The sequence below is a fragment of the Python bivittatus genome, unplaced genomic scaffold, assembly GCF_059951505.1.
Source record: "Python bivittatus isolate LINGU-HERP-01145 unplaced genomic scaffold, Pbiv_v1 ctg000780_np1212, whole genome shotgun sequence".
Lineage (NCBI taxonomy): Eukaryota > Metazoa > Chordata > Lepidosauria > Squamata > Pythonidae > Python > Python bivittatus.
This window is the reverse complement of record NW_028277108.1, coordinates 1,614,311-1,640,825: the sequence shown is the minus strand read 5'-3', so window position 1 is coordinate 1,640,825 and position 26,515 is coordinate 1,614,311. Positions and strand designations below refer to the sequence as shown.

The 26,515-nt window shown below is 36.2% G+C and overlaps 1 protein-coding gene across 1 annotated transcript in view; it reads right to left on the bottom strand.

Moving 5' to 3' along the window:
• The window catches only part of BTAF1 (B-TFIID TATA-box binding protein associated factor 1), a 54,605-nt gene that overhangs the window by 15,450 nt on the left and 12,640 nt on the right, over window positions 1–26,515 (bottom strand). Inside the window, exons 4-23 of the mRNA XM_007429153.4 lie at window positions 26,313–26,459; window positions 24,684–24,847; window positions 24,162–24,298; window positions 23,150–23,261; window positions 22,487–22,555; window positions 20,901–20,990; window positions 19,911–20,006; window positions 19,650–19,826; window positions 17,672–17,812; window positions 17,433–17,557; window positions 15,579–15,699; window positions 15,190–15,294; window positions 14,414–14,563; window positions 11,573–11,715; window positions 11,269–11,443; window positions 10,568–10,771; window positions 3,859–4,285; window positions 2,336–2,526; window positions 379–532; window positions 189–298 (exon numbers count right to left, since the gene is read on the bottom strand). Coding sequence (XP_007429215.1) covers window positions 189–298; window positions 379–532; window positions 2,336–2,526; window positions 3,859–4,285; window positions 10,568–10,771; window positions 11,269–11,443; window positions 11,573–11,715; window positions 14,414–14,563; window positions 15,190–15,294; window positions 15,579–15,699; window positions 17,433–17,557; window positions 17,672–17,812; window positions 19,650–19,826; window positions 19,911–20,006; window positions 20,901–20,990; window positions 22,487–22,555; window positions 23,150–23,261; window positions 24,162–24,298; window positions 24,684–24,847; window positions 26,313–26,459 — 3,038 coding nt within the window. The remainder of the gene's footprint in view (window positions 1–188; window positions 299–378; window positions 533–2,335; window positions 2,527–3,858; window positions 4,286–10,567; window positions 10,772–11,268; window positions 11,444–11,572; window positions 11,716–14,413; window positions 14,564–15,189; window positions 15,295–15,578; window positions 15,700–17,432; window positions 17,558–17,671; window positions 17,813–19,649; window positions 19,827–19,910; window positions 20,007–20,900; window positions 20,991–22,486; window positions 22,556–23,149; window positions 23,262–24,161; window positions 24,299–24,683; window positions 24,848–26,312; window positions 26,460–26,515) is intronic.

Genomic DNA, 26,515 nt, shown 5'->3' with positions numbered 1-26,515 from the left:
AGTAGACTGAGTTCTCTTTAAAAAAAAAAAAAAAGGTCTATTTAAATATAAAAATCCTAATTATCATAATCTTTTTAACTGCAGATGGCAGTTCTAATCATTACTCCAAATTTAAGAAAAGCCAAAAGCCAAAAAACTATTAGTGAACTTCAGTGTGAATGCTAATTATTTCTAAACAAATTCAGTACCAGAGAGTGAAGCTGAACATCCATAGAAGCTGCAGTTATTTCAAAAACCTGTAGAGAATTCACCAATTCCTGTGCTGGTCCGTCTCCTTTTTCCAAGAGCAACTTTCGATCTATTGTAGAAAATACTCAATATCAGATATTTTTTAAAATTGAAATTTTAAAACAGCCATGCCTTAAGAGATATACCTACCAAAGTTATTTATGTCGATACTGTTCTTTAAGGAACCGACCATAGTGTCCCAGAGATGTGGCAAGCCTACTGCCATTTCACCACCAAAATGCTTTGCTATAGTGGATAAAGCAAACTCTGCTCCTCTCCTCTGTACAATGTAGGGTTTCTGAGCCTAGAATTTAACAGGAGGATAATTTAAAAGCAAATAAAGGCAGATAAAGTAGCATGTTTGTATCTAATGCACTGTCACTCCAGAAAAAAAATAGGGTGCTATTCTAGAGTTTCCATATATCAAATAGATAAAGGAAAATCAGTGGGAAGTATACTACAATATACTGCTGATCCAAATAAAGGAGCAAAATGCAGGAACAATAACAGGATCAACCCTCAACTTTAGAACAGACCTACAGTGCACAACATAAATCGGTACAAGAGAATAATATGGTATAATTGATATCAGGTTGATGGCTAAAATTTTGATCCCACCATTTTTAATTCACGCATATGAGTAATTTAAAATTAACAGAAATATTCCAAACTCAATGTGAAATTCAGAGAATGGTTTTTAGGGCTGTTTTACAACGTATGCTCAACATTGAGGAGAAAAGGGATCACTAACAGGCTAAAAGAACTCCGTAATACTGTAACTGCTTCAAATCACAATGCTTTTTTTTTTTTTATGCATTTAATTCCCAAGATCACAAATCATCAAGTTGGGAATAACACATACATATGATTCTGTGTGAACTAGCTAGCGAGATTAAAAAAGAATCACACAAATATTTGCCAGCAACCTTGTTCTCGCCTTCCATTCCTGCCTTTCTCAATCTCTTTTAAAACTGATCCTACAAGTGTAAGAAATAAACATGCCTCATTTTCCCAGGAGCAATGAAACAGTGAAAGGACTGGCAGAAGGAGATCAGTCTAGGCATGCACAAAAGCTTCTCTCATTTCCATCAAAAAAGAAAGGGGGTGGGGAGGAAAGGATGTTATGGCCAAGGAAAGAAAATAGGACAATCTATTTTTAAAAGGCTGAAATATTAAGCTTTTCATTATGTAACTCCTTTTTGATTATGCGCAGTCAAGTTGATGCTGACTCTCAGCAACTACACAGACATTCTCCAGGATAATCTGCCCCCAGCCGGGTCCTTTGGGTCTTTCAACAGTGTACCCATCACTGCTATAATCAAGCCCTTGCTGCTCGTTATCCTTTTCTCTTTCCTTCCCCCTTTCCCAGAATTATGACATCTCAAGGGAGCTAAGTCTTCACATAATGCATCTAAAATATGATAATTTGAACCTGGTCATTTGTGCGTCGAATGAGAACTTTGGGTTGATTTAATCTATGATCCATTTTTTTTTCTTGGCTATCTATAGTATTTTCAGGAGATGTCTCCAACACCAAAATTCAAAAGCAAAACCCTAACCTTTTCCAAGGCTTTCACTGCTAATCCTAATCATATCCCTACCAAGTCTACTCTGTGGCATATTTCTTGACTACTGGTTCCTTTACTGTTAATAGTCAATCCAAAAGGAAGACACTACCCCCCCCCCACTTCAATATCTTGTGAGTTCTAAGCCTGATTGCTGTACCTGTTGTCTAGTTTGATCTTCTTCATATTTAATGACAGCCCAAGTTTTTCACTGTGTTCCTGGACTTTCATTACCAGAGCTTCCAAATTATTGGCATTTTCAGCTACCAGAGTAGCATCACCAGCATGGTGCAAGTTACTAATGTTTCTTCTTCCAATTTTAAAACCACACTCATCTTTGAAGCCAGCCTCCCTTATACATATTCAGCATATAATGTATACCAATCCTTTGTATTCACCCCCCTGCTCTCAAATATACCATTTTTCCCCTCACTACCAGAGTAGCCTGGTACATTTTTCTAAGTAAAAATCAAGTTACCTATCTATTTATATTGGAGCACTGTGTAATGTTTGCAAAACTGAAAATTAAACTTTGTACCCACTTCATCAAGCTCTGTTGTTATATTTCCACTACTGCTTGCAGGCAAATCTCCAATTTGGGCTTTGGTGGCCTTTGGTGTTGGACCTCGCCGGCTTGTGATGGCAAATGCAGCTTTTTGGTGCCTATATAAGGTAATTATACCTCTATGCTTGGTGACTGTATGATGCATCCCATCTCTTTCAGAATTAGATCCTACAAAAAAGGTGGCAATTAAAAACACTGTCAGTCATCAATTGCTGTGACAGAAGCAGCAGGGAATGGCAGAAATATGTTCTCTTGTCACAAATTATAATGGAAAAGGAAATTAATCTCAATTTAATCTCTCTCAATTAGAGAGAAAAATTAATCTCAAATATCAATTCCTAAAAAAATTGAACTTGAAATACAAAAGGGATTATGATCACTAGAATATCTGGTTTGAAATTCAGAATAACACACTGGCAAGGAAACAATCAAAATGAGGTCCAAGTTATTCTGAGACAGGCATGAAATTAGGAAATACATATGCAATTTAGTAAATCAGTGTGGAATAGCAATTAAGAATGCTGCAATAAAACTAGAGAAACTCAGATTCAAATTTCTACTTGTTAATAAGCTCACTGGATGACTTCCAGTCAGTTACTGTAGCTCAATCTAATCTTTCTCACAGGGATGTTCTGAAGATTAAATAAAATAGGAGTATCTCTGGATAAAATGTGGGAGGCATAAATAAGTAATAATTACTTTTTTCTTTTCCTGGCTTGGGAATATCCCTAGGGAGATGACTGTGGCATATTCACTCCCTCCACTATTTTTGTCATGGAGATGAGTTAATAACTAAGTCATAGTTATTAGAGAAAGGCTCTAGCCTCAACATTTTAACGGTTTTCATTTCACAGAAACACAGATCTTGGAAATAATGATTATTTTTCTGATAGTATGAGTAAAGGAAGGCAGTTTCAAATTCAAATCTTGTAGTCAATGGTGGTTCACAAAACCAAAACCAGCGGTATTCCAAAAGACGTCAACTCAAAACATGAATGTTTGAGAAAAATGAAACACACTTTAAAGTGACCCCTTTAAATGCTGAAAACATACTTTATATGAAATAGTACAATTATCATCATCTACCATTAGTATGGTGAAAGGACACATGAATTAAACTCATAAAACTTCTGTGATATTCTATTCTTATCTTAGATTCACCAATTGCACTAAGCAGCAATGTGGTCTTCTGGTTTTAGCTCAGATAGCAAACTAATTTCAGTTTATACCACAAACCATAGCTTAGTGAGACGTAGTGAACCACGCCTAAGCATACAGAAAACCTCCATAAGCAGTTATAAGGTGATGTTGTTCTCCACAGCAGCTGGAACAAAATGGTAAGAGTTCATCAGAGATGGTTTTAACCATAAATTACTAAAAATGTTTTAGAAAGCATTAAATATTATAATGTATTTACGCTAACTACATCATCTGAACTTGTTTCAGACTCTACAGGTTGTGAAGATGGTTATATATGCTGAAGATTAATGGCCAACGTACCTTTTGAGTTTTCGTGGCTGCTCTGTGGTTGTGCTGGACATGATGCTAAAGGAGTAAGATGTGGATCCACACAAAGCGAGGTGCAAAGATTTTTAATGATTTTTGAGTTGGGACAGGGAGATCTCGTTATACATTGCTGAAGTAATTTTGCTATGCATAAAGCTGAATAATTTTGTACTAGTGTGTTCTCTTCTTTCTTCACAGCCTCCATCAGAGGTTTTATAACAGGGTTTATTTTTTCTGGAAGTTGCTCCAAATTTACAACAGCACAAGCAGTAAAAGTATGTACTCTCAGCTGCAATGTTTGCCATTCAAGGTTTGTCTCTGTGACTGTCATTTGGACTTGCTGCCGTTTGCTTTCTAATTGCTGTAAAACTTTGGGATTTAGATTAAGGGATGATGTAACTTCACTAAAGACAGTAGTAACCTTAAGAAAAATAAATAAAAATAAAATTATTTTAGGACCCTGAAGAATCTTAAATCACTAGAAGCTGGTACAAACCCATATTTATTTATTTTCATAGATTTTGATCTCTCCTTCCAAAATACTCAAAGTAATAAAAAATATATTGAAACTCAAAATAAGACTACACTTATGGAATAAAACAATATTTGTAGGAAGAATATTGTACAACCATGGAAATGCTTCAGATAGTCAGAAAGAAAATAACCAAATTTTTACTTACTTAATCAACTGACTTATAGATTGCTACAATTGTAATTCTAGGCAATTTACAAAGTACAAGTAGTTAAAACAATTACAAAGGAAAGACAAATAAAACAAGTAGCAAATTAATCTTAAATTATGCACAAGTGCCATTGGAAAGTACAACCCCATAAAGAACTAAATTTGGAAACCCCATAGAGATGGAAGAACCTTGAATCTAAAGCCACTTGTGTCTTGCTAGGGTTGAGCTCAAAGCCTGTATCTCCCCATCCAGACCCTAACAGCCTCCAGGCAGCAGAACAAGATGTCAAGAGAATCACCTCTTCAACCCAGGATCGATATATACAGTTGGGTATCCTTTATGTATTGATGACATCTGACCCCCATGTGGGTGGATGACTTCACCCAGCAATTTCATGTAGAATTTATATAAGAATGGGGCAAGTATTAAGCCTGAGGAACCTCCCACAGGAAAGACCCTTGGGCTTATTTTTTCCCCACACCAAAACAGACTGAAACTATGCATGAAGAAAGAAGAACCACTGTAACATAGTACCCCCCAATAAACTGAAAAACTTTAAACCAATACAATGCAAAGTTTAGCCTAACCTTGGTGTTTGTAATCTCAGTCCACACATCCCATTTTGGAATGTAAAGAATTTTATTATTTTAACACTAATACACATTTTCCTCTCTTCATTTTACAGCCTTCTGTAATGTCTTACCTAACCCAAAGATTTTGAAATCTCAACAGTTTACATGTTGGGTAAGATATAATGAGTATCTTATAAACTGAACAATATTTGTCAGCTATGATAAATATCTAGATATTCTGATAATATCCTTCATGCTCCACATAGAAGGGCATTTGCATCAACAAGAATTCAACCTTGCCCTTGATTACGATAATGGGAGATTACAATAATATCCCTTACCAGGACCATCTTTGCATTTGTTCAGATACTGAAGGTAAATCTGTGATTCATACTATAAAAATGTCCTTTATCTTACATCTTACATTTTAAGATTTTCACAATTTCATTTTTGCTGTGCTGCTTGTCAGCAAATTTTCAGACCAATCTCAATCAGCAATTACAAAACAGCTATTTCAGGATTAACTTACTGAAATATCTAGGAAGACCATGAAACTCGTAGTAGTTGCTTTTATTATTTGAAGGTACTAGGTATGCCCTTGTATGTCCAGATTCCATTTTGCATTTATCTTTATGAAGTTTGTTTTATCTCACTTTTTCTATCATGATTTGCACACAATATGTTTTATTATTGTAAGCCTTATGAGAAGATACAGAGTTTGATCCATCTGAAGTCATGATTATTTCTTACGTATGTAATTGTCAGGTTCAGCCCAAAGAACTCCACCAGACAGTACAGTACAATTCTGTTGCGTTTATCAGCTTCACCTCAATACAGAAATCTCTCCAGACTGAACCTAAGTTCCCAAGCCAGGAAACCACAATACCCTGAATTCCTTAGAGTGGTGCCAGTCTCATCTTCTTAAACTTCCCACACTCCTGTTGAGGACTAAGGAAATGCTTATCTCCCTGAGCGTAGCCTTCATAACACCATTCCATCACAGTAATAAAGATAATTAAAAAACAACAACAAAAAACTAGTGTCCTCCCAGGTTCCAGAGGTGGACCAAAAGATGCCAAGATTATATTCACTGCCATTAAGATATGAAGTAGAATCAGGATAGTCGCACCATCCCTATCCCAGTCCCACCAGAAATAATTAGGTGCAAGAAATAGCAACAATGGGAGAGGAACCAATGATCATTTGTTATTTTTGATAGTTTGTCACAAGCTACAAATTTACATAGTTTTTATATAGTATATTGACCAAAGACAATTGGAGCATGCACAGATATCATAGAGATCCCAAATGTGAAGACAAAATTGCTTTACAATTGATAAAGAAGATAACTTGAGGGAATTGGTGTATCATTGCAAGTGTGAAGACACTACAGTAACCTCCTTTGAAATGCAACACTACAGCTTTGATATGTGAGTAATACTAAGTTTCAAATGGTTATTCTGACTCTAATGAGCTAACCAAATACTTAACTGTGGAAATAGTTGTGATAATGATAACACCACTCCTGAGTCTGTTACATTTCACTAGAGACATAAATTCTATAGGAATTTGGGGTATTTTAGTAAGTATAGGCATGGCAACAACAACAACAAAAAGCCAATAATTAAATGAAAAGCACAGAACACACAGCATGAGTACAAGCTATAACCAAAATATATGCATACATGTGACCAGTATTAAATCTGAATTTCTTCCTCCACAGTAATTCACAGCCATGACCAATGCCATCTCAGTGCTATTATCCAGGCCTAAAGCCCAACTGAAAAGTGTCCAGATAATCCACTTCACCCACGGCCCTACCATTTTCTCAACAAGGAGCTTGAAGACAACTAAAAAAACAAATAAACCCAAACTAACAATGCTAGATCCAGAGATGGCTTTTTGAGGAGAGACATACCAGTGCCTCAGGTTAGGTGGGACCAAGGATGAATTTATCACCACTAGTCATCAACTCCTTGATCAGCCAGGAGAAACAGAGATCAGGCAGATGGTGGCAATAATACTTCCAAAGACCCTATCCACTTCCCTGAGACTCAGAGATTTGAATTCTTCCAGATAACAGGCCAAAACCCTATCTCACCCAACTCCAGAGGACCTGCCTAGTCAAAATCCATTTCAGAACAGATCTGAGGAATTTAACCATCATATACCTAGAATATTCCTCCCAGCAGCTTTTCAGATACTTTTTATGCCCTTCCTTCCCTAAAAGCTTATCGTTTGTCTTAAAAAGCGATGCTGGTAAACATTCTGGGAACATAGTAAGAGTAGAAAATATTATGTTTTGCTGCCCTTATGCAGTAGTACACCCTAACATGGGTTTCTACGTGTCTTCAGAGAGACTGACTCTTCTTTTCTTCAGTAGCTGTCCAGAAATCTCGTATGCCACGTCATCTCCTGGAGCTTCTCAGAAACCAGGCCCCCCTCCTGCAGGGATTGGGATACAGTACTGGGAGAAGATCCTCAAACAATCCAATCTAAGGCTGCCACTGTTTCCCTCATTCTAAGTGTTGACTAAGGCCTTGGCTGAACTGCTGACCAGAAACTCAGGAAACTCCCCAAGAGCCCTCTGGAAACCAAATGGATCCACCATGAGCCCACATGATTTGACAATTTCAGTGGGGGTAAGCTGCTCTATTCACTGGTCAAGATTTTTCTGACACATCAAGATATCATCAGGCTGTACAGTACTTCAAAAAGGAGCTTTGGAACATGTGATGTATGAACTTGACTACAATATAAAACTCCTTAAAGTAGCTATGACATCTTCCACAATTGTGTCACAGCTTTCCCTGTTCTATATCCTATAAAATTTTCTATCAAAGAACCTAGGCCTGACTCTAAAAGGAACAAAAAAACCCTTTGGATTCAAAGAAGAATTTTTATAATTTTTACAGGTACGCTATTATTATATTTAATATTTACAGTAAGATCTAAGAGCACGAGACACTTTATGGACTTCTAGGTATCATCTAGGCTATTTCTGCATTCCACCAACAGTATGGGAACTACTCTTTAGACACCACTTATACTGTTAGACATAAACGTAAAAATATGAATGGAAAATTCCTGCAGTAGAATTTTAGCCGGCATCACGAATTTTCCTCCTGGGGAGCCAAAATCGGCTGTTCCGCAAAAGTGTCTGCAAATCTATTTCTAAGCACAAAATTCCACCCCGAATCTCATCCTGCCCTTGGTTTTTGAATTTGGGTGCAACTTTTTTTCAGCTCTCCTGCCCGCGCACCTACAGTATTTGTATTTGTATTGTAGCATCCCTACAATATTTGTAATTGAGAACTTTTCCCCTTTATTTCTTACCCAGGATGGAATACCTGCTCCGTAATCATATTTTAAAACAGAACAGACACAACTGTAACTTCTCAGGTACACTCTTATCTTTCGATATGGAGACAGCCATATTAAAAAAAAAGGTTTTTATAACAGAAGCATCACTAGCTGCAGTAGCATATTTTAAAAGTTTTAACTGCACACCTGCCTGTCCCCTGTTCACTCTCAGAAAGGCTGTAGCTATTAACAGGATCATCCTTACTAAAAATAGACTGCATCTTGGAAGAGACTTATTCTGCTCATCTGTATGATTGTTATCAAAATCAGGGCTTTGATTATGGCTGATAATCATATCCTCTTTAAATCACCTTGTATCTCTATGCTTCCTTGTCATCTTCTCATTTCAAAGGCAGAAACAGATTTTTTCAGCACAAGGTAAAAGGAGATGAAGACATTTACAGGAAAGTTTAGCTTATTCTACTTCTTCAAAAGACAGGAACGATTAAGCAATGACATATTTTCATCTTTAGAAGTCTTAATGAAACAGTAATTTATTTTCCCCAATGAGAGATATTTTTCCAGTGACAGTTCCATCTCAAAATTACTTCATTATCATTCACGTGATGGGGCCAATAGATATCAAACTAATATTGACAACTGGGCAGAATAAATGTAGCTATTTCATAATATGGAATGGCTTTCACCAAAAAAGCTGAACCTGTAGCCACTGGCAATAGTGGAAGGCAGGTATAATAGTAAGGTAGCTGGTGAGCACTTATGCATTTATAGAAGATCTGATGCATTATTTCTGAAAAGCTGATCCTATCCTAACCTGATAATGGAAAGCCCTAAAGACCTGGCTATTTACCCAGGCCTTGGGGTAGGGTGGATGGGACTCTCCTGGTTGTGATGTTTTAGGTTTGCTTTGTTGCTGGATTGCCATCTTGGGATTATTTTGTAGTTATTTTTATTCTCATTTTGGTTAATTTGCTTTCTTAATGTTATTTTATTGTTGTGAACTACCCAGAGTCAGTTGGAGTTGGGTGGCATCCAAATGGAATAAAGTAAAATAGAATAAAATATTATAAGAAAAAGTCTGGGGGATAAATGCGGGAAACGCTGAAGAGGATCTCAACTAAAAGGATAATGCTTTGTGAGGTGGCTGATTTCAATATGTCATTGTAAGCACTGCTTTTTTATCTACAATTATTAATATTACAACTATCTGAAAGAAAATGCTGGATTCTATGGATGAGTAGAAAATTTTTAAGTTTAAGAGATGCTAAGATTATACTTTTGCAAGGTTGCTATAAAGAATGTTTTTAGGATTTGTGTAATTCTTGATCTACTGGTTTGATATCAATGTCAGTGTGATGTTCCAGTTGCATTTTATTATGGTCAGAGCAGTCATTTGTAAATGAAATTGACTGACAGGGCTATCCATTTTTTTGAAATGCCACTTCTTTTATATATTATTACAAAAAATAAATATTCATAATTACTCACAATTAAATGAAAGGAAACCAAAGTCTCTTCTATGAAACTAAGATTTAAGTCACACTGCCGAATTCTAAGAATAAATTGCTATCTTTCACTCTTCTCAGCAGTAATTACTAGATCAGTGTTTCTCAACTGTGGCAACTTTAAGATGTGTGGACTTCAATTCCCAAAATTCCCCAGCATGCTGGCTAGGGAATTCTGGGAGCTGAAGTCCACTCATCTTAAAGTTGCCAAGGTTGAAAAACACTGCACTAGGCTCCAACCTTGGACCCCTTGATATTTGACTACAATTCTCATCTATGGCCATGGTCTATGCTGAGATTATGGATGAAGGAGCCTAACCTGGGAACTACTTCTTTAAATCCACAGTATTAAAGCTTTCCCCCACTGGATAAAAACCTGTCATTGAAGATTGTTTCTGTCTTCTATAGTATTTTAATACAGGTACCCTCTGGATACAGTATCGGATAAGTGATATGCAAGAAGACAATACCTACTTTGGAGGATCAACAGAACTATTTTAAAAGCTAGATTCAGAGACAGGAGTTGAAGAACATTAGATCCACTCTGTGCCAAAGTAGTTCCAATACTTTTTGTACTTCAGAGTTAGGTAGAGGCAAATCTTTTCATGAATTCACTCACCAGTTCATTAGCTTGATCTATTGTAAACACACTGCAGTTTACTCTGCTGGAAATATCAATGTTTGCATCGGTGAATGAAGAGATAAGCTGTTTACATTCATTCTGCATTCGGGTGAAGGGAACAGCAATTTCATCATAATAAAGATGCTCAGAAAGAACACCAAGTAAGCGTGACAGGACAGCATCGGCCACTACTTTATTTTCCTGAAAACAAATACAACCAAAATTTTACATTTTAAATGAAAATGATCTTAAAGTGGCGCAGAGGATTAACTTACTATTAATGTGCTTCTAAATCAAAACCAAAAAAAAAAAAAAAAAAAGATTCACCCAGTTCTGTACCCCAAAAAAGCAGCAATCTTTCAAATAGTCACCTATTGGCTTTCACATCTCAAGCAATTTTTGGAAGCGCATTTCAGTGTAGTAGAGAAGTCTATTGTTCACACACAAAAGTTTAAATGCTGCTATGCATATGCTTAGAAGAATATTTGGGTATTTTCAGCTGATGTGACTAAGAGTATGAATTACAGTTCTGTCCATTTCAGTCAACCTGAAAATTATCTTGCATATGAATGGTTATCAGCTGAAAGAAAAAGGCAGTACATCTGAAAATTATAACTCAGCTTTATTTAATAGAAGCAGAAATGGTTTAACTGTGAGGATATATATATATATATATATAACAGCTGTACTGTTCCTACCTTCTGCAGGGCAGCCCACTCACAGATTACTAATGCAACACTGAACCTCTGCAAAGCCGACTTGGAATTCAGGTGGAAAAGCAAGAGCTGGGCAAGTGATTCGGCTGGCTTGATTTCTTGGGAAGCGGCATTCACGCTCGGATCACAAATACAGCAGCAGAGTGCTCCAAGTAACCTGGAACAATATATTTCCTGTTAGCTGAGTTTCAAACCACACAGTGTTCAGAGCAATCTAATTTGAGCCATGTATCTTGACTACAAGTTCTCTCTTGTTTAACATTAAGGTTTTCAATAATAAACTGACTTTGCTGCCATCATCCGAGCTCTCATAACAACATAATCTCTGGTTGCTGGATCTTCAGCCACGCTTTCGGCACCAGCTATGTATTCTTGTATCACTTCTTTGGTCTGGGTTTGACTTGGACGCATCTTCCCGCCTGACTTTTCCTGTGAAAACAATATACCTACTGTTAAGAAAGGCACTGGATTTTTTTCATACACGAAGCTTTTCTTTCTATATTTGGAACAGTAATATTTGAAATGTGTATATTCATCACAGATGAAACCTATGCAGGAACGTAACAGGTTCCTAAATCAAATATGATATAAACTTGGAGTTCATCTCTACTTTTGGAGATGATAATTTCAAACACAAGCATAAGCATACAGATATATAAGAGCAATACGCTTGTAACACCAGCTGGCTCTAGTTCCCACCTCTGCTCTAAGGTTCGGAAACTATACAACAGCATTTGCTATTCAGCTGCAACTGTTGGCTAAAAACCGATTATATTCTGTCCTGATGAGTACAAGAGAGAAAAATGCCGACACAGATACAGTATCAGATAAGAGGCAAATATGGGTTTGCTCTCCATTTCCAAAGTATAAACGGAGGTGTTTTGTTTGTCCACTTGAGACATTTATTCTTTCCTTCTTAATAATTACAAGTGCCTCAGACTCCCTTTTAGAAGATTTAAAAGCTGTGATACTTGATGGGTTTTTTGATCTGTTTCATTCCATGCCTAGGAAAAGAACTCCTTTTCCTTCTTGTCTGAAACTTAAGATTTGACTAATGCTAGGTTTTTCACTTGGATATGCGTTTCAGTGAAATCTGTGTAACCTAATGAAGATATAGTATTAGTGCAGTTAATTTCAGAGGAAAGTGGCAAGGGGGCCAGGAGGTATTTCAAATGAAACCACTCCTATTCCAACTTTTGTGACCAACCAAAAACTGGACAAAACTAGTGTCCTCACATTTCATCATGTTCACTGTTCACTGTTGATCATTCAACAATCCCAGTTGGGCCTGCACAGGGAATTCAGGAGGTTGGCAGTCTCATGGGAAGGAGGGTCAAATTTATTTTATTCTGCTACTTTATTTTCAGTGTGTGTTTGTGTGTTTTGTGCTTATTTTTAATTATAACAATAATATGAAATGTTGGTTAAATGGGGATTAAATACAACATGGAAAATGGGAGCGTTTTCTAAAAAATTAAAAAGGGGGCATGACGCCAAAAAATTATGGAGATATTAATAGTGATTTCTTTCCAAATATTAATTATTTTTTATGTTTTTTTCTTCTCATTTCTCCTCACTTCCAAATACTTCCCAGTAAATAAGTTCCTGGACTGTTTCATTTTCATCTCAGGGAATTTATTTATTTTTTGAAAAAGGAGAACTCTAGCTGCACTCTAACAAATTGGATGCAAAACAAGCAAAAGACAATTCCTTTTGTCACTGTTTTCCTCAATCTTTCTCCAAACTGTATTGTTGAAGGCTTTCACGGCCGGAATACGATGGCTGGTGTGGGTCTTCCGGGCTGTGTGGCCGTGTTCTGGAAGTTTTGTTTCCTAACGTTTCACCAGCACCTGTGACCGGCATCTTCAGAGAGCAGGAGCGCAGACAGGAGCAGTTCTCTCTGTGCCCCTCCTGTCTGTGCTCCTGCCCTCTGAAGATGCCGGTCACAGATGTTGGCAAAACGTTAGGAAACAAAACTTCCAGAACACAGCCACACAGCCCGGAAGACCCACACCAGCCATTTCTCCAAACTCTTAACTCATTTGCAACTACTGCCCTTCTGACATTAACTTTTCTATGCCAGTTAACAAACCCCACATTTGGCTTTCTAGAACAAGATTGACTCTCACAGACGCAAACACAGGAGCCTGAATGGTGAAGAGGAGAAAAACAGAGTGCCTTTTGTTGGCAAAGAGAAGCTTTTCATAAGATTTATAATCTATGGACAAGATGGTTGTTTCTTTATGCTCTGTTCTGCTACGAGGTGGAAACAATGTTCAATTTTCAAAAATACAAGGGACTTAGTCTTATTCTGTGGGAAAAACAGGTTGTGCCTTGTTAGACTGAAAGAAAAAGACACTTGGCATGTAATCAAAGACACTATTTTCTTCTAGCAAGTAAAAATAATTTTTGAAAGTTGTCTGGCACAATTTGGGGACCTTGGTCTTTTAAAAAGATAAGTGCTTGCAATGAATACAAAGAACAGCAGCAAACAAATTGAAAAAAAAGATATTCAGTGTTACGTCAACAGTATAATTTACAGTAGAGGAAACGTAGAGGCAACTAAATCAGGTAGCGTAGCCCCTCGAAGCTTATACAGACACTGCAGAGTTAACTCAGTCTGAGGGTCAATAGCTATCAAATAGCAATATCATAAGCAATTTATGCTGCTGGCTCCTCCCAAATCAAATATAATTTAGCTACTTGATTTAAAACAATATTTAGAAATAAATAAAAATAACACTATATTTATATATTAAAGTGCTGTTTCCTATACAGTGTCTATATTCAAGCTGTTTTCACATGGGCCAGTATTAAATGTCCAAGCATTTAAGACACGTGGACCTCAACTCCCAGAATTCCCCAGCCAGCATGTTGAAGTCCACAAATCTGAGAGCTGGAGTCCACAAATCTCAAAGTTGCCAAGTTTGGAAAACACTGCATTAGGCCATGGCAAGGAAAGTGCTAATTCTTTCTATTAGTGAAATACTGACATACAGAATTTAGGACTCTCTGGTGCAGAACTGGGATCTCCCAAAGTAAGAGAAAGACTGTCCAGCATTTGCAAATACCCCATTCTAACAGGCACATAGGAGTTAAAACAATACTTTGTTTCCTCAGGTCTGACCTTCAGCCTGGCCTTCACCTCCAGCAACATATTCAAATCAATAGGCAAATGAGAAGGCTGCATCATCAAGCAGAGCCAGGCTCCCATCCATGGACATGCAGCAGCTACCACATACTGTAAAGAAGCTTTGCTCAACAATTCAAGCCACACCTGGAAGGAAGGAAGGAAGGAAGGAAGGAAGGAAGGAAGGAAGGAAGGAAGGAAGGAAGGAAGAAAATGACTTCATGGGCAATGTAAAGATACCTGTTATTCTTAATATGTAATCAGCTTAAGATCAAAGCCTCTAGTATATAACAATTTTGATGTGAGTTATAGCAGTTCTTTTTCAATGTGATACTCAACTTTGGATGAAAAAGCTAAAACATTTTTAATATTTGTAATATTGTCATCCTAAATTGTAATTAACATTGATAGAATATTTTTTCTTTCTCTTTTCTATTCTCAATATTCTGAGTTATTTAAATAGAATGTTAATAATTTTTAAACATACAAATATCAGTGTGGAAACAACACAATGTGCTACGATTTATAACATAGGGGAAAAAAAGATACTTGTTATTCGATGCATGTTCTAAAACTATTAAAGAATATTATTTGTTCTTTCAGTGAACAAACTATATCCAGACTTCTCAACTTCAGTTCTACAGAACTGCATTTCATATATGGTATCCAATAAAATCAAAATAATCAATGCTGAAACCTTAACCATCAGAAAAAATACACAACCAGATTTATCAATAAGGTAAGGCAAATGTAAGGTACAACAGGACACATACCTTATGTATTAATTCTAAAATTTCTTGATTACTTTCCAAAATACAGAACTGAAAGATATGTCTTAACATGTCTTGTAAAATGGGAGTTAGCCAGGCTGCAGAAGTCTAATAGCAAAGAAGAATACATCAAAATTATTTTGATTAGCAGCAAATTGCTTTAACAAAGTAAGAATTACCATGTCGCAATATTTTAAATTTAAATCAATTAAATTACTCATCTCTGCTCTTTTAGTTGTATTTTTAAAAATTGGATCATTGTAATACTGAAAAATGCTTTGAATGTGTTTTAGAGAAAACAAAAGTGAAAAATGGGATTTCTACATAATCAGAAATTAAGTACAACCAAAGTTCCCTTGCCCTAAACTCCTCTAATGATAGCAATTACTCACCTGATCTTGTGTAGACAACAGAGTAAACAGAGTTTCTAATGCTGCTTTTCGGACAGAAGATATTGTGTGATGGAGAAATGGCCACACACGAGGTACCAGAACTGTGAGCGACTGCTGAATACTAAGGTATGGCGAAGGAACAATTAAGAGCAAAAAGTGAGTCAATAAATGAGTCAATAAATTTTGTAATGTATATTCAGATTTTCAAGTTGAAAACATTATGTGTATATAAGTCAGCTCACGTGGCCTACTAACATCTATCCAACTGGCAGTGAATAAGAGGTTCAAACAATAGCCTTATTACTATTACTATTTTTAAAAATCTATTTTATACTTTTGGAAGTTTTTTTCTAAAACTAATCTTATATTGGTGTAGGAATGTAAAGGAGTTGGATGAGTGTGGAGAAGAACTAGGTCCTAAGTCACCCTCAGCCATGGAAGTTTTTTGGCTAATTTGGAGCCTCTCTCAGCCCAACCCCCACATGTTGATTGTTCTGGGGAAAACTGGAACAGAAAGTGCTATAAATCTGCCTTGAGCTTCTGGAAGAAAGGCAGGATGAATAATAAATGCATTTTTATGTAAAACCAAAATGGGAATATCTATTATATTATTCAAGGATATAGAGAATAGAGCAATTGCAGATCACAGGAACCATGGTTCAAAGCGGTATGAATAAATCTTGCATCCATTTCATTTAACCATGGTGAGGCAAGTTATGTTTTTAAAGAAAAACATTCAAAAAGAATTGGATTGTATCATATTTAATTGAAGAAGACTTCATCTTGCTTAATTAAATACAGTACAAAAACAGGAGAAAAAGAATAGTTCAAGCTTGATTGCCAATGTTTATGCACAGTGAAGATTATTATCACAGAACTTGTGTTTAACTCAGATATAAACAGTTGGGAAAAGATTTCTAAGGGTGAACCCCCTCCCACAACAGCCCAGACAAATTTGAGCGTGTTAGTGGTCACAGCATGTAGATGACTCCTGGGGAGGAAAAGAAAAATGGATGGGAGGTGACCTATCTCACGGGGGGCTTGGCTGAACTGACAGTGAAGAGAAGCTCTATACTTCACAATGCTTTGTGGCATTTCCTTTTTTCATACTCATGTGTTGCTTTCTCCCTGTAGCAAAAGGAAGGATTCTATCTCTCCTCCACCAAAAGCCCTCTGGAAAGTATCTTGATCTAACTAAGAGGTGGCAGCAAGATATACCATATTGAACTATTCTGAATATTTCAACAAGCCCTCAGTACTCAAAAGGCTATGTCATGGTGTAATGCATTTCCACTTTTTATTATTTCTTTACTGAGTCAATTTATAGTGACTCTGGGCAGCTGACAAAATTAAAAAATTGAAAAAAACAAACCATCAACAACGCAAAAAACCCAATAGTAATAAATATACACTAAATGGCCGCTGAGGGCCACACCAACACAATAACATCTGTGTCATGGAGCTCCTTAGCCTCCTGACCCCCACGCCCAGGTTCACAGCCAGATTTTTAAGGCTTTCTGGGATGCCAGCAATACACGAAACATTCCTGAAGAAGGATCCATATAATTTAAAAGGAAAACATATAAAGTTTAAGCATTTTTGGATTATTTTAGATGATCATGGGTACATTTAATGCCTTGAGTATAGGAAAATGAAGCAGAGATGAGACTGAACCATGTAAAGCAAATATATTACCACTATAGTTCCTACCACACAAAACAGCTAAGACAATATATGCCTGCACAAATATATTAAATATATTCTAAGATCCTTTTTTGCCAGCTAAACAAAAACAGAAACAATGATAAAGATAGAATAAGGAATTTCAACTATTAAAAAAATTATACAGATTACCTGCATTTTTGAACCTGAGAATAAGTTAAAAGGGATGAAAGAAGAGTCATGATGCTGTTTGTGGAAGCTGTCAGGTCATCTAAATCTAGAAGTGCATCCCACAGTATATTAAGAATAAAGGATACCTAAAATGTGAGCAGAGCAATGAAAAATGCATGAGGTCAAATATGGGACTTAAGACTTGGGATTTTCTTCAGAACAAAGCCACTAAGTACAGAAATACTAGCATTTCTACTTACTTTCTCTGGCTGGAGATGGACTAGACTTTCTACTACTGGTACCAGAGATGCTGCAGCAACAGCTCTAACATCATCATCCAAATCTTGCAGTCCTTCAGTGATTGCAGGCAAAACTTTAGGTAGTAGTGTATCAATTAGGTCCTATAAAAGTAAGATCTGTTAAGCCTAAGTTCCAAGGATAAAGGAGACTGTGAACCTGCAGGGAGAATTATTTTCCAGTGTACAGAACCCATGCCCTCTTTCATATTCATATCATTCTATCCAACAGTGAAACCAAGTCCTTAAAACTGATAGGCTAGACATTCAAAGTAAACTGGAGCTGCCTCAAAATAAAATTTTGGAAGTCTCTTTACATAACCAGAAGTTTATAAATGAAAAGAAAAACATTTACCCTCCTTCCTTCCCCACCCCTAAAAGGCTCAAAGAACATATGTGAACTAGATTTATAGAATAGTTCTGGCAGTTGAGTTGAAACTGAAAAGTGAGGCCCTGAAAGAAATAAAACAGATTATGCCAGTCTAAAAAATGCTCTGTGCCTGATAACAAGACACAACAGTAGAGCATCAGTGGAAAAAAGAGATGGCAAACTAGTTGTTTATCTGTCTAACAATTCATAGAAAATATCCCAGAAATGAAGAATGGGAGGGAGATGAATGTCACAGTGTTAATGTTCCCTGGCACATAAAAAAGGAAAGAAAAAAAATAGGGAACTTTTTCTGTTTTCATGTATGCCTATCACTCAAATATAAAATAGATTTGGGACTTAATAGGATAGAATTTGAAGGCTATTCCTTATTTCTTCTCAAATTCTAAATCTCCTTATCAGCTGTCTGATTAGCCAATGTAAGTTTCCTGCTGTTCCACAGTTGCTTGAGCTCTTAACAAGAGCGTTCATCCTAGAGATACACAGCAAAATTGTCCGACTGGACCTGTTTATTTATTATTAATAAAGCAAGCATTAATCTCTTCATAGAAATCATTTATGGGGCTCATTTGGAAAATACTAGAGAGCCTTTTTAAAAAAATCAAAGCACCCAAGTAAAATAAAACTTTCACCATAACTATCCCCCTCTGTGAAACTAAGAAACTTTTAGGACGGTACACATATGACCCCAAACTCCCTCAGATTGTGCCTCCAAAATTTAGCAGCAAAAAGGCTATATTTTGGTGGTAAGATGTTTTTGTTTTCCAAACGAAGTGAAAGGATGAAAGTAGAAGCTCCATATTCCCTTTTCTTCTCTTAAACACCCCAAACCATCATTTTAGGCCAATTATGGTCTTCTCTTCCTTTTGAAAAGGATTTTAAGAGCGAGAATGTAAGTGGAAAGTAAATTGTTCTAACCCCCACTCTTAAAATGTCCCCCCAAATTAATGATTTCAGTTTGTTTCCCAATAAATTCCATAGCATGGCTTCTGACCTATAAAGCTTTGCTTGGATCTCAGCATCCAATGGAACATGTCCTTCCATGAGTAACATCCACACCTTAAAATAGTTATCTGTTATATATAGAATGATGAGATTTTTCAGTACTTCCCCACCCTAGTTTGGGGTCATACATTCCTCTTGGGATTTCATTCTTTAATTTCAAGCTTTCTGTTTTCTCCATCTTTAAATATTTAATATTACTCAGAAGCATTTTGAGTAGTTTAAATTTTATTACTTCAGTCTTGATGGTGTGATTTTTTTTAAAGCTTCCATATCCAATTTTTGGCTTTAGCCTTTATCATCTATCAATATTGCACTACATTGGCTGCATTTATTTGGGTAACAATGGTCAGAAAACATACAAGAAATACATAAATCACATCCTATTCCCAGAGAGTCTGATCTGACAGGAAAGTTCTATAAATGTAGCTCTGCTTGGTTGAGAAATTCACATATATTTTAAAAAATGGGTTCCTGCTACACACAAATTAGTCTAATGACTGAAAAAAATCAACAAAGCAACAAAAGTTTGAAGAAAGTTTAAAAAGTTACCTGACGAACTGCTAAAGCATACTTTATCCCTAGAAGGCCTCCATGCCTTACTTCCCACTGCTCTTGTGCAAGTAATTTTAGCAAGATAGCAACAGTTTTATGAACTCCAGTCTCGTTCATATGTTTCAGCACTACTCCCAATGTTTGAGCACAAGTTTCTCGCACAGGCGCCACTACCTAAGGTGTAAGTAAAACAATACTCTAGTAGATGCCATTTCAAAAATTAGGGTGTGCACAGAAGCTTTGAAGGTGCATACTTACTTCATCCGAAACAAAGTCACCAAATCTGTCTAATGCAAATACACAAAGGAGTCTGATAGCTAGATCTTCCAGCCAATCTTGGTGTTGTTGAATCATCTGTTCATCAGAGATTTTAAATTGGTGAGAAATTAAAACATTCCCCCTTAGTATGAAGGCTCTCATAAAAGCAACTATAGTTATTAAACATATGAAATTCACATTTCATGCTGCATATTTGGTTCTGTTGATAAGCTTACAGCAGAAATTGTTAGAGATAACCAATAATGGAATAGGGAAAAGATAATTCTGTATTTTGCTATTCGATTGCTTTATTATAAGGTGCATCATGAAAGGTTACCCTGTACCTGAGAAATTATATTTATTTAAAAAAATAAGGTCAATTATATTCCATGGGAACACACGCTAACAGGACTTGATCAATGAACAGTTACACAAGCAGGCTCTGCTTATTCTGTTAAAGAATTAGTACAACTCTGAGGTGGTAGACTAGGATAGCATACTGTGAATTATGTTCCCCAAATTAAAAAAAAAAGAAGAGGGAAAAGTCTTCTATGTACAGCTTTCACATTGCTATGCTAACTTCCACCTGAATTTATTAAAGAACCCCATGAAAAGAAAGCATCAAAATTTGACCATCTCCTCACCTCCCAATACACACAGTGATGTAATTGATTCTCCAACTCATTTTACTTTATGTTTAAAGCCAAGTACTAGATACCAAAACTGTATCAAGTTCAATTATCTTATGAAAAATTCCATTAACACACAAACATTCTGAAGATCATGACAAACTGACATACTGTTTTCCACTAACAGTAGAAATCTTAATAGCCAAAGTGGAATGTTGGGTTTGATGCACAGAGCTTAAGCCTGCGTTGAGATGTCCTATTACTTACTTTCTTGGAAAGCTCTTAGCAGCTTGTTCATGGATAACACAAATGCAACTTAAAACTTAGCACTATGAGTGTATAAATTCTGTTTTGAGCTTACCTCTTCTACAGTGCTGTCTCCTATTTTACCTCCACTTTTCCCATGAGCTTTAAGTACTTCTCTCAGTCCAACACCTGCACCATGACGGATCTAAAAAGCCCCCCACAAATCAAACACATTAAGATTCATCACACAAGATTTATACACACACACACACATAAATACACATATACACACCCCTATCTCTTGTTATATTATTACTTTTGCTCTTGGGGCAGCTAACCAGAGTTTGCTGTGATGTTCAGAGAACACTGATTATCTCTACCCAAAATCTTGCCTTCAGTGTGACCTCATTTGCAGTTATTTTTAAAGTCCTCCCTTTATGAACTTGCATGAAACATTGCAATGCAAATACAAAAGGGTAAATATGTTATGATATCATGATGCGCATTTGTCATTCTGCTGTCATCATGATTAGGAATGGATGCCTATGTTTATAATTATGATAAAAGAGAATTCAACCTAAAGCAAATATACAAAGGAACAAAAGAACATGAGAAGAACAGAGGTAGATAAAATTGAGAAACAGTCAAAAATTTAAATCAATTGAAAGGCATAACAAAATAAATATTATTTTAGAACTATCAAGACAAATTATGGTTACCAATCTACAACTTAGATGAAATCAGTGTGTAAAAAACCAGTGGCAGGTCCAAGACTACACTACTTCCCCAATACTCAATCCATAATTTGGTTTTGACATCTTAGCTAAACCTTAATGTTCAAACCACTAAAGCTTGCATGAGGATAGTTGGATGTAATGGTTAAAGGCACCAAATTAGAAAACAGGGACCATGAGTTCTGGTCCTGCCTTAGGCATGAAGCCATCTGGGTGACTTTAGGCAGTCACTCACTCTCAGCTCTAGGAAGGAGGCAATGACAAACCACATCCAAACAAATCTTGCCAAGAAAACTGCACAGACGTCCATGTAGTCATCACAAGTCAAGACTGACTCAAAGGGACAAACCAACCAACCAACAAAAAAACATTGCACAAAGTTCCCACTGCATGCATAAAAAATGTGAAATACTAGCATTAGTGAATGTTCATGTAAAGTCAATAAGGGTTACTGAACTTTCCACAGGATGAATGCAGCTGAATTACTGTACAGCAATGACCAATAAACAGACTTGTTAACTAAACGAAAAATGGCTTATCTAGGAAAAACATATTCACTCTCCTGAAGCAAGAACACAACAACAATATTTGGGCTGATGTTATGCCTTGAGGATAGTTTATCAAGGAAACACTTGTTTATACCTGGTGGTATATTTCAGTAACTAGAAACACTTGTTAGCAGCTTGTTAGACTGTGTTGTTATTAGGATATTTATGTGAGCAACTACTCAGAATTATTCCACTGTTTGTTTTAAATTAGTCTTGAGTATGCTTTGTATGTTATTGGCTGGTGATACAGTAAGGTTAAATGAGTTCTAGATCGCTGTTTCTGAGCCGCAATGCTGAGGGGCGGAATAAATGTGCACGCTTCCAGGAAAGTCTTCCTCTGGCCTGAATGTGCTCATATTGTAGAACCTCCTCTTCCTTACAACCCAGTTATTATCAAGGACAGGGAAAGAAATATTTACCTCCCAAGATGGATCAAAGAGATCATTACATACTTCTTCACAAAAACTTTCCAAAGGCCATTCATTGCTCTAAAGGGAAAACAAAAACAAAAATGACTCATGATAGTAATTGGTGAAGTTACATTTAAGAAAATGAAGTTGTACAATGATATACTACCATCTACATTTAGAATAATCCTCTGGGCATAGTTTGAAAAAAAAAAAGCAATTCTATACAATAATGAAAGTGATTAATGTAAGGCTTTAGGTTTAAAAATTCCTTCTCTAGTCCCATCTTCTTCCTTTCTCAAGTAGACAGGAGAAGCAAGATCTCTCTGCTTCCTGTTCCCCACCCTGAGCCTCTTCCTTACCTCTAGGTCTTGAATCTAATGGTAGGGAAGGTCCAATTAAAGATAGTACATTCCCAGGCTTAAGCTTTAAAGGATCTGAACTGGCATTGTATTAAGATGAGCTGTTCAAACTGAGAAAGCTTGCATTCCAAACTTCAGCATCCTAAATTACTTCTCTACTTTGCTTTGATTACTGTTGCTTTCAGTGGCAGAAATATGTCTATTATGAGCAGGATTTAATGGAAAGTGTTATATAAATGTTTCAAAATATTGCATTTAGAGTAAAGAGGATGGATTTTCTGTCAATGAAATCTGTTATGATGGTTATCTATACCTCTTCTGGAATATTATCAACTAAAAGTTTGGAGTCAGTTGCAGGTTGACTGATGATAACATTTCCAATTTTTCTTCTTTTTTCTTCTGGTTCACCATCAGTGCCATCATTGCTAGAAAGGATCATTGAAATATTCGTCAAATACTTCCATAATGTTTACCACATTACACTGTCTGCATTTATACCTCAAACAAATAGCTACAATGCTATTAAAATAGTTCATATTATGGGAAAGTGTCTTTTATAAAGATATCACATTATCATCAACAAATGTGGAATATGGATAAGTCAAGCAATTATAATTACTGAGAATATTCTAATATCAGAAACTTCTAAAAACTGAAAAAAGGAGAACTACAATTAATAACAGCACCAGCAGTAACAACAGTAATAATATGTATGCTGCCTCTCAATTTATAATCTATCATTACACCCTTAGTAATATTTTACTTCATAAAATCCAAAAACACTATTGGAAAATATGGGAATAACAATTCATGTTCTGATGGCTGATTCATTACGTTAAAAACATACACGAGGTAGGAGGTGCCCTCCTTAAATGGAACAAGTACTGAAATGTGGTGACCTGGATGTATAAACTGTAATTGTGGTCAGGGAAAGGAGGCAAATTGAGAAGAGTTATCAAGAATTTTACCATTTTTACTATAACAGGACAATAAGATGTAAGACAATATACAGTACTGAGAACAGTGAATCTAAATGGACAAGATAGCTTTTTGTAAGACTATTTTTTTAAAAAAGGTACAAAAGGAAGTACTTTTCTTTGGTTCAGCAATTCAAATGGAACAGCCTATCCTTTATCATAATTCTCTATTCCATTTCTCAACTGTTTCACTCAACATCCCCACAGCTATGTAACATATTCAACCCTGAGCTGGATTTCTCAGCAAAAGATCCAAGTTTCCCATTATGTCTTTTAACAGAAGGCTGGACTAGATGGCTTCTAAGTTCCTTTCCAACTCTAGGGTTTTTTTTATTCTATTTACAGTACCTTTTTTCATTGGTCTCTACTGCATCTTTCGATCTTTGTTTTGCAAACAACTTGGCCATTCTTTTAGCCTTATTCTTCTGTCTGCTACTCATACCAGCTCGAAATTCTGAATCAATCAACTCTGCTGCTTGGAGAGTCTGAAAAGGTTCATAAATTTAGATAAACCCAAGAGAAGCAGAATTTCATTCCATTCATGAAAAACAACTTTCCTCCCTCCGATCTTGTTGCAGCTAATTATATTTCTCTCCACCTTGCTGCCCCACCAAAGAAATTGTACAGCTCTTTAGAAGAATGTGAGCTTGAGATACAAAATTACACTTGGAATAAAGCTTACATCAGTGTTTTGATCTCACCAACCTGTTCTTTAAAGGAGAACAGACGGCCCCCAACCTGCAAAATCATTTCTAGTGACAATGTTGATTGGCATTTCTAGAACAGTATTTATTGGCAGATGTACAAGCAAATGAAAAAAAAATCCACTGCGTAAGTCCATGCAGTCAAATAGCCTGAAGTTTTACCTACAGGTTGTTTGGGTACCAGAAATGATGAAGCAGGTGTGTAGTCCAAATCCTCATCATTGAACAAATCTTCTGTACTCATTCCAATCGCAGCTCCCATATCGAGGCCAAGTTTCTTCTGAAGCAATTTCCTTTGTCGTGCTATTCTCTCTTTAGGATCCACTTCACCTTAAAAATGATACACTGTGTTCTTACAAAACATGTCTATATCTTGCTGAAATAATAGTACTGAACACATTTTAAATCTAAAAGCAAAAAATAACAGCTTAGCTTCCTTCAGTAAAACTTAGAGGCATTTTGCGTAAAGTACACCAAATAGTTCTTGATTATTAGCATGTTTGGTTTGCAAACTATGTTTGGTTTTTATTGTTAGAACACTGTTTGAAAAGAAAGTCTCTACTTCTTTAGAAGACCTATTGTGTAAGAACTGCACAATAGTTGCTTTTGTTGTTATATTTTATTTTTCAGATAACTAATCTTTTCAAGGCCTTATTCCATTATTAAGTTCAGAAAGTTTACACACTACAGAAAAACAAAGTTCTGAAAAACCTATTTTGCCAATTCATATGCACTTAGATAATTCTGGCAAAATGTACTTAAACCCAACTAATTATTTCAAAGATACAGGTAGTAGATTGTATTTAGAGTTCACCTTCTATGAAGGGAGAGTCTCCTTCTAACCACAGAAAGGTTTTTATGCAGAACATACAGCATGCCTTCTCTGTTGCCATCCCTCTGAGATATGTCTGCCCCTCTTCACCCTGCCAGCCACCTTTAAAAGAGCCCTGAAAACTTGGTTCTTTCCCCAGACCTTGAGTTAGGTCCTATGCATTTTATTGTTTTTGAATAGTTGTTCTTCCATGTGTGGGTTTCTAATTGTATTTTAGCCTTCATTTTACTGTAAGCCACCCAGAGTTGTGTGGCCTTATACATTTAATTAAATAAAAAATAAATAACATTTCCAGTGAGAAAACAGAAAGGGGATTTTCATTAATTCTTCTTCTCCTGCCTTCTGTGCTGCCCATCCCTGCTCCAGAGTGTTATGGAACTCTCCAGAACCCACCAGGGCTGGAGAGAGAATAAAGAATTGGAAAACACTGCCCTATTTCCTCTCTCCACCAGCCAAACCATCTCAAATGCAATTAAAAAAATGACTCTGCTAAAAGGAGAAATCCTTTATCTATCCCAGTTTTACTATAATATACAAAATCAAATAATCCCTATGTAACAAAAATAGAGGAATCAACATTTCAATGACATGAACATATATAAACTGAAATTTCCTATGAAGCAATGAGGAATTACTGAGCTTTGAAAAGGAATATCCCATGAACTATAAACCCTATGAGAATAATTCTACCACCAAAATCAGGAGCAGAACGGAATTATTTTGTTTCTATGTCAGCAGGATAAAAATTTAGTTTTGCTTGCTTATCTGATAAAGGTAGTACGATTCTGGCAGATGTGGTTAAGAATGAACCTGAATTATTAAAGGTGAGATAATTATTCAGTTAGCTGTAGAAGCACCTAAGTGTATTTTAATCACAAAAGGAGAAAGTGTAATGTTTACAACATAAGAAAAAAGAGTACTGCTTAAGCATATAGCACACTTGAAGTATTAATGAACAAGTACCAGATGTATCATCTTGAACCTCAAATTCAGCACCAGCAGACCCAAGAAGAGAAGCACCATGCTTTAAAAGTCGACAAATATCAAATCTGTCAAAACGCAACCGATCAGAAGTAGAGGTGTCTTCCACCTGACTTTCACAGCCACGTTCTAGATAGAAGTTAGCAAAACTTAGAATGAGATTACAGTGAAGCACATGGCTCAAA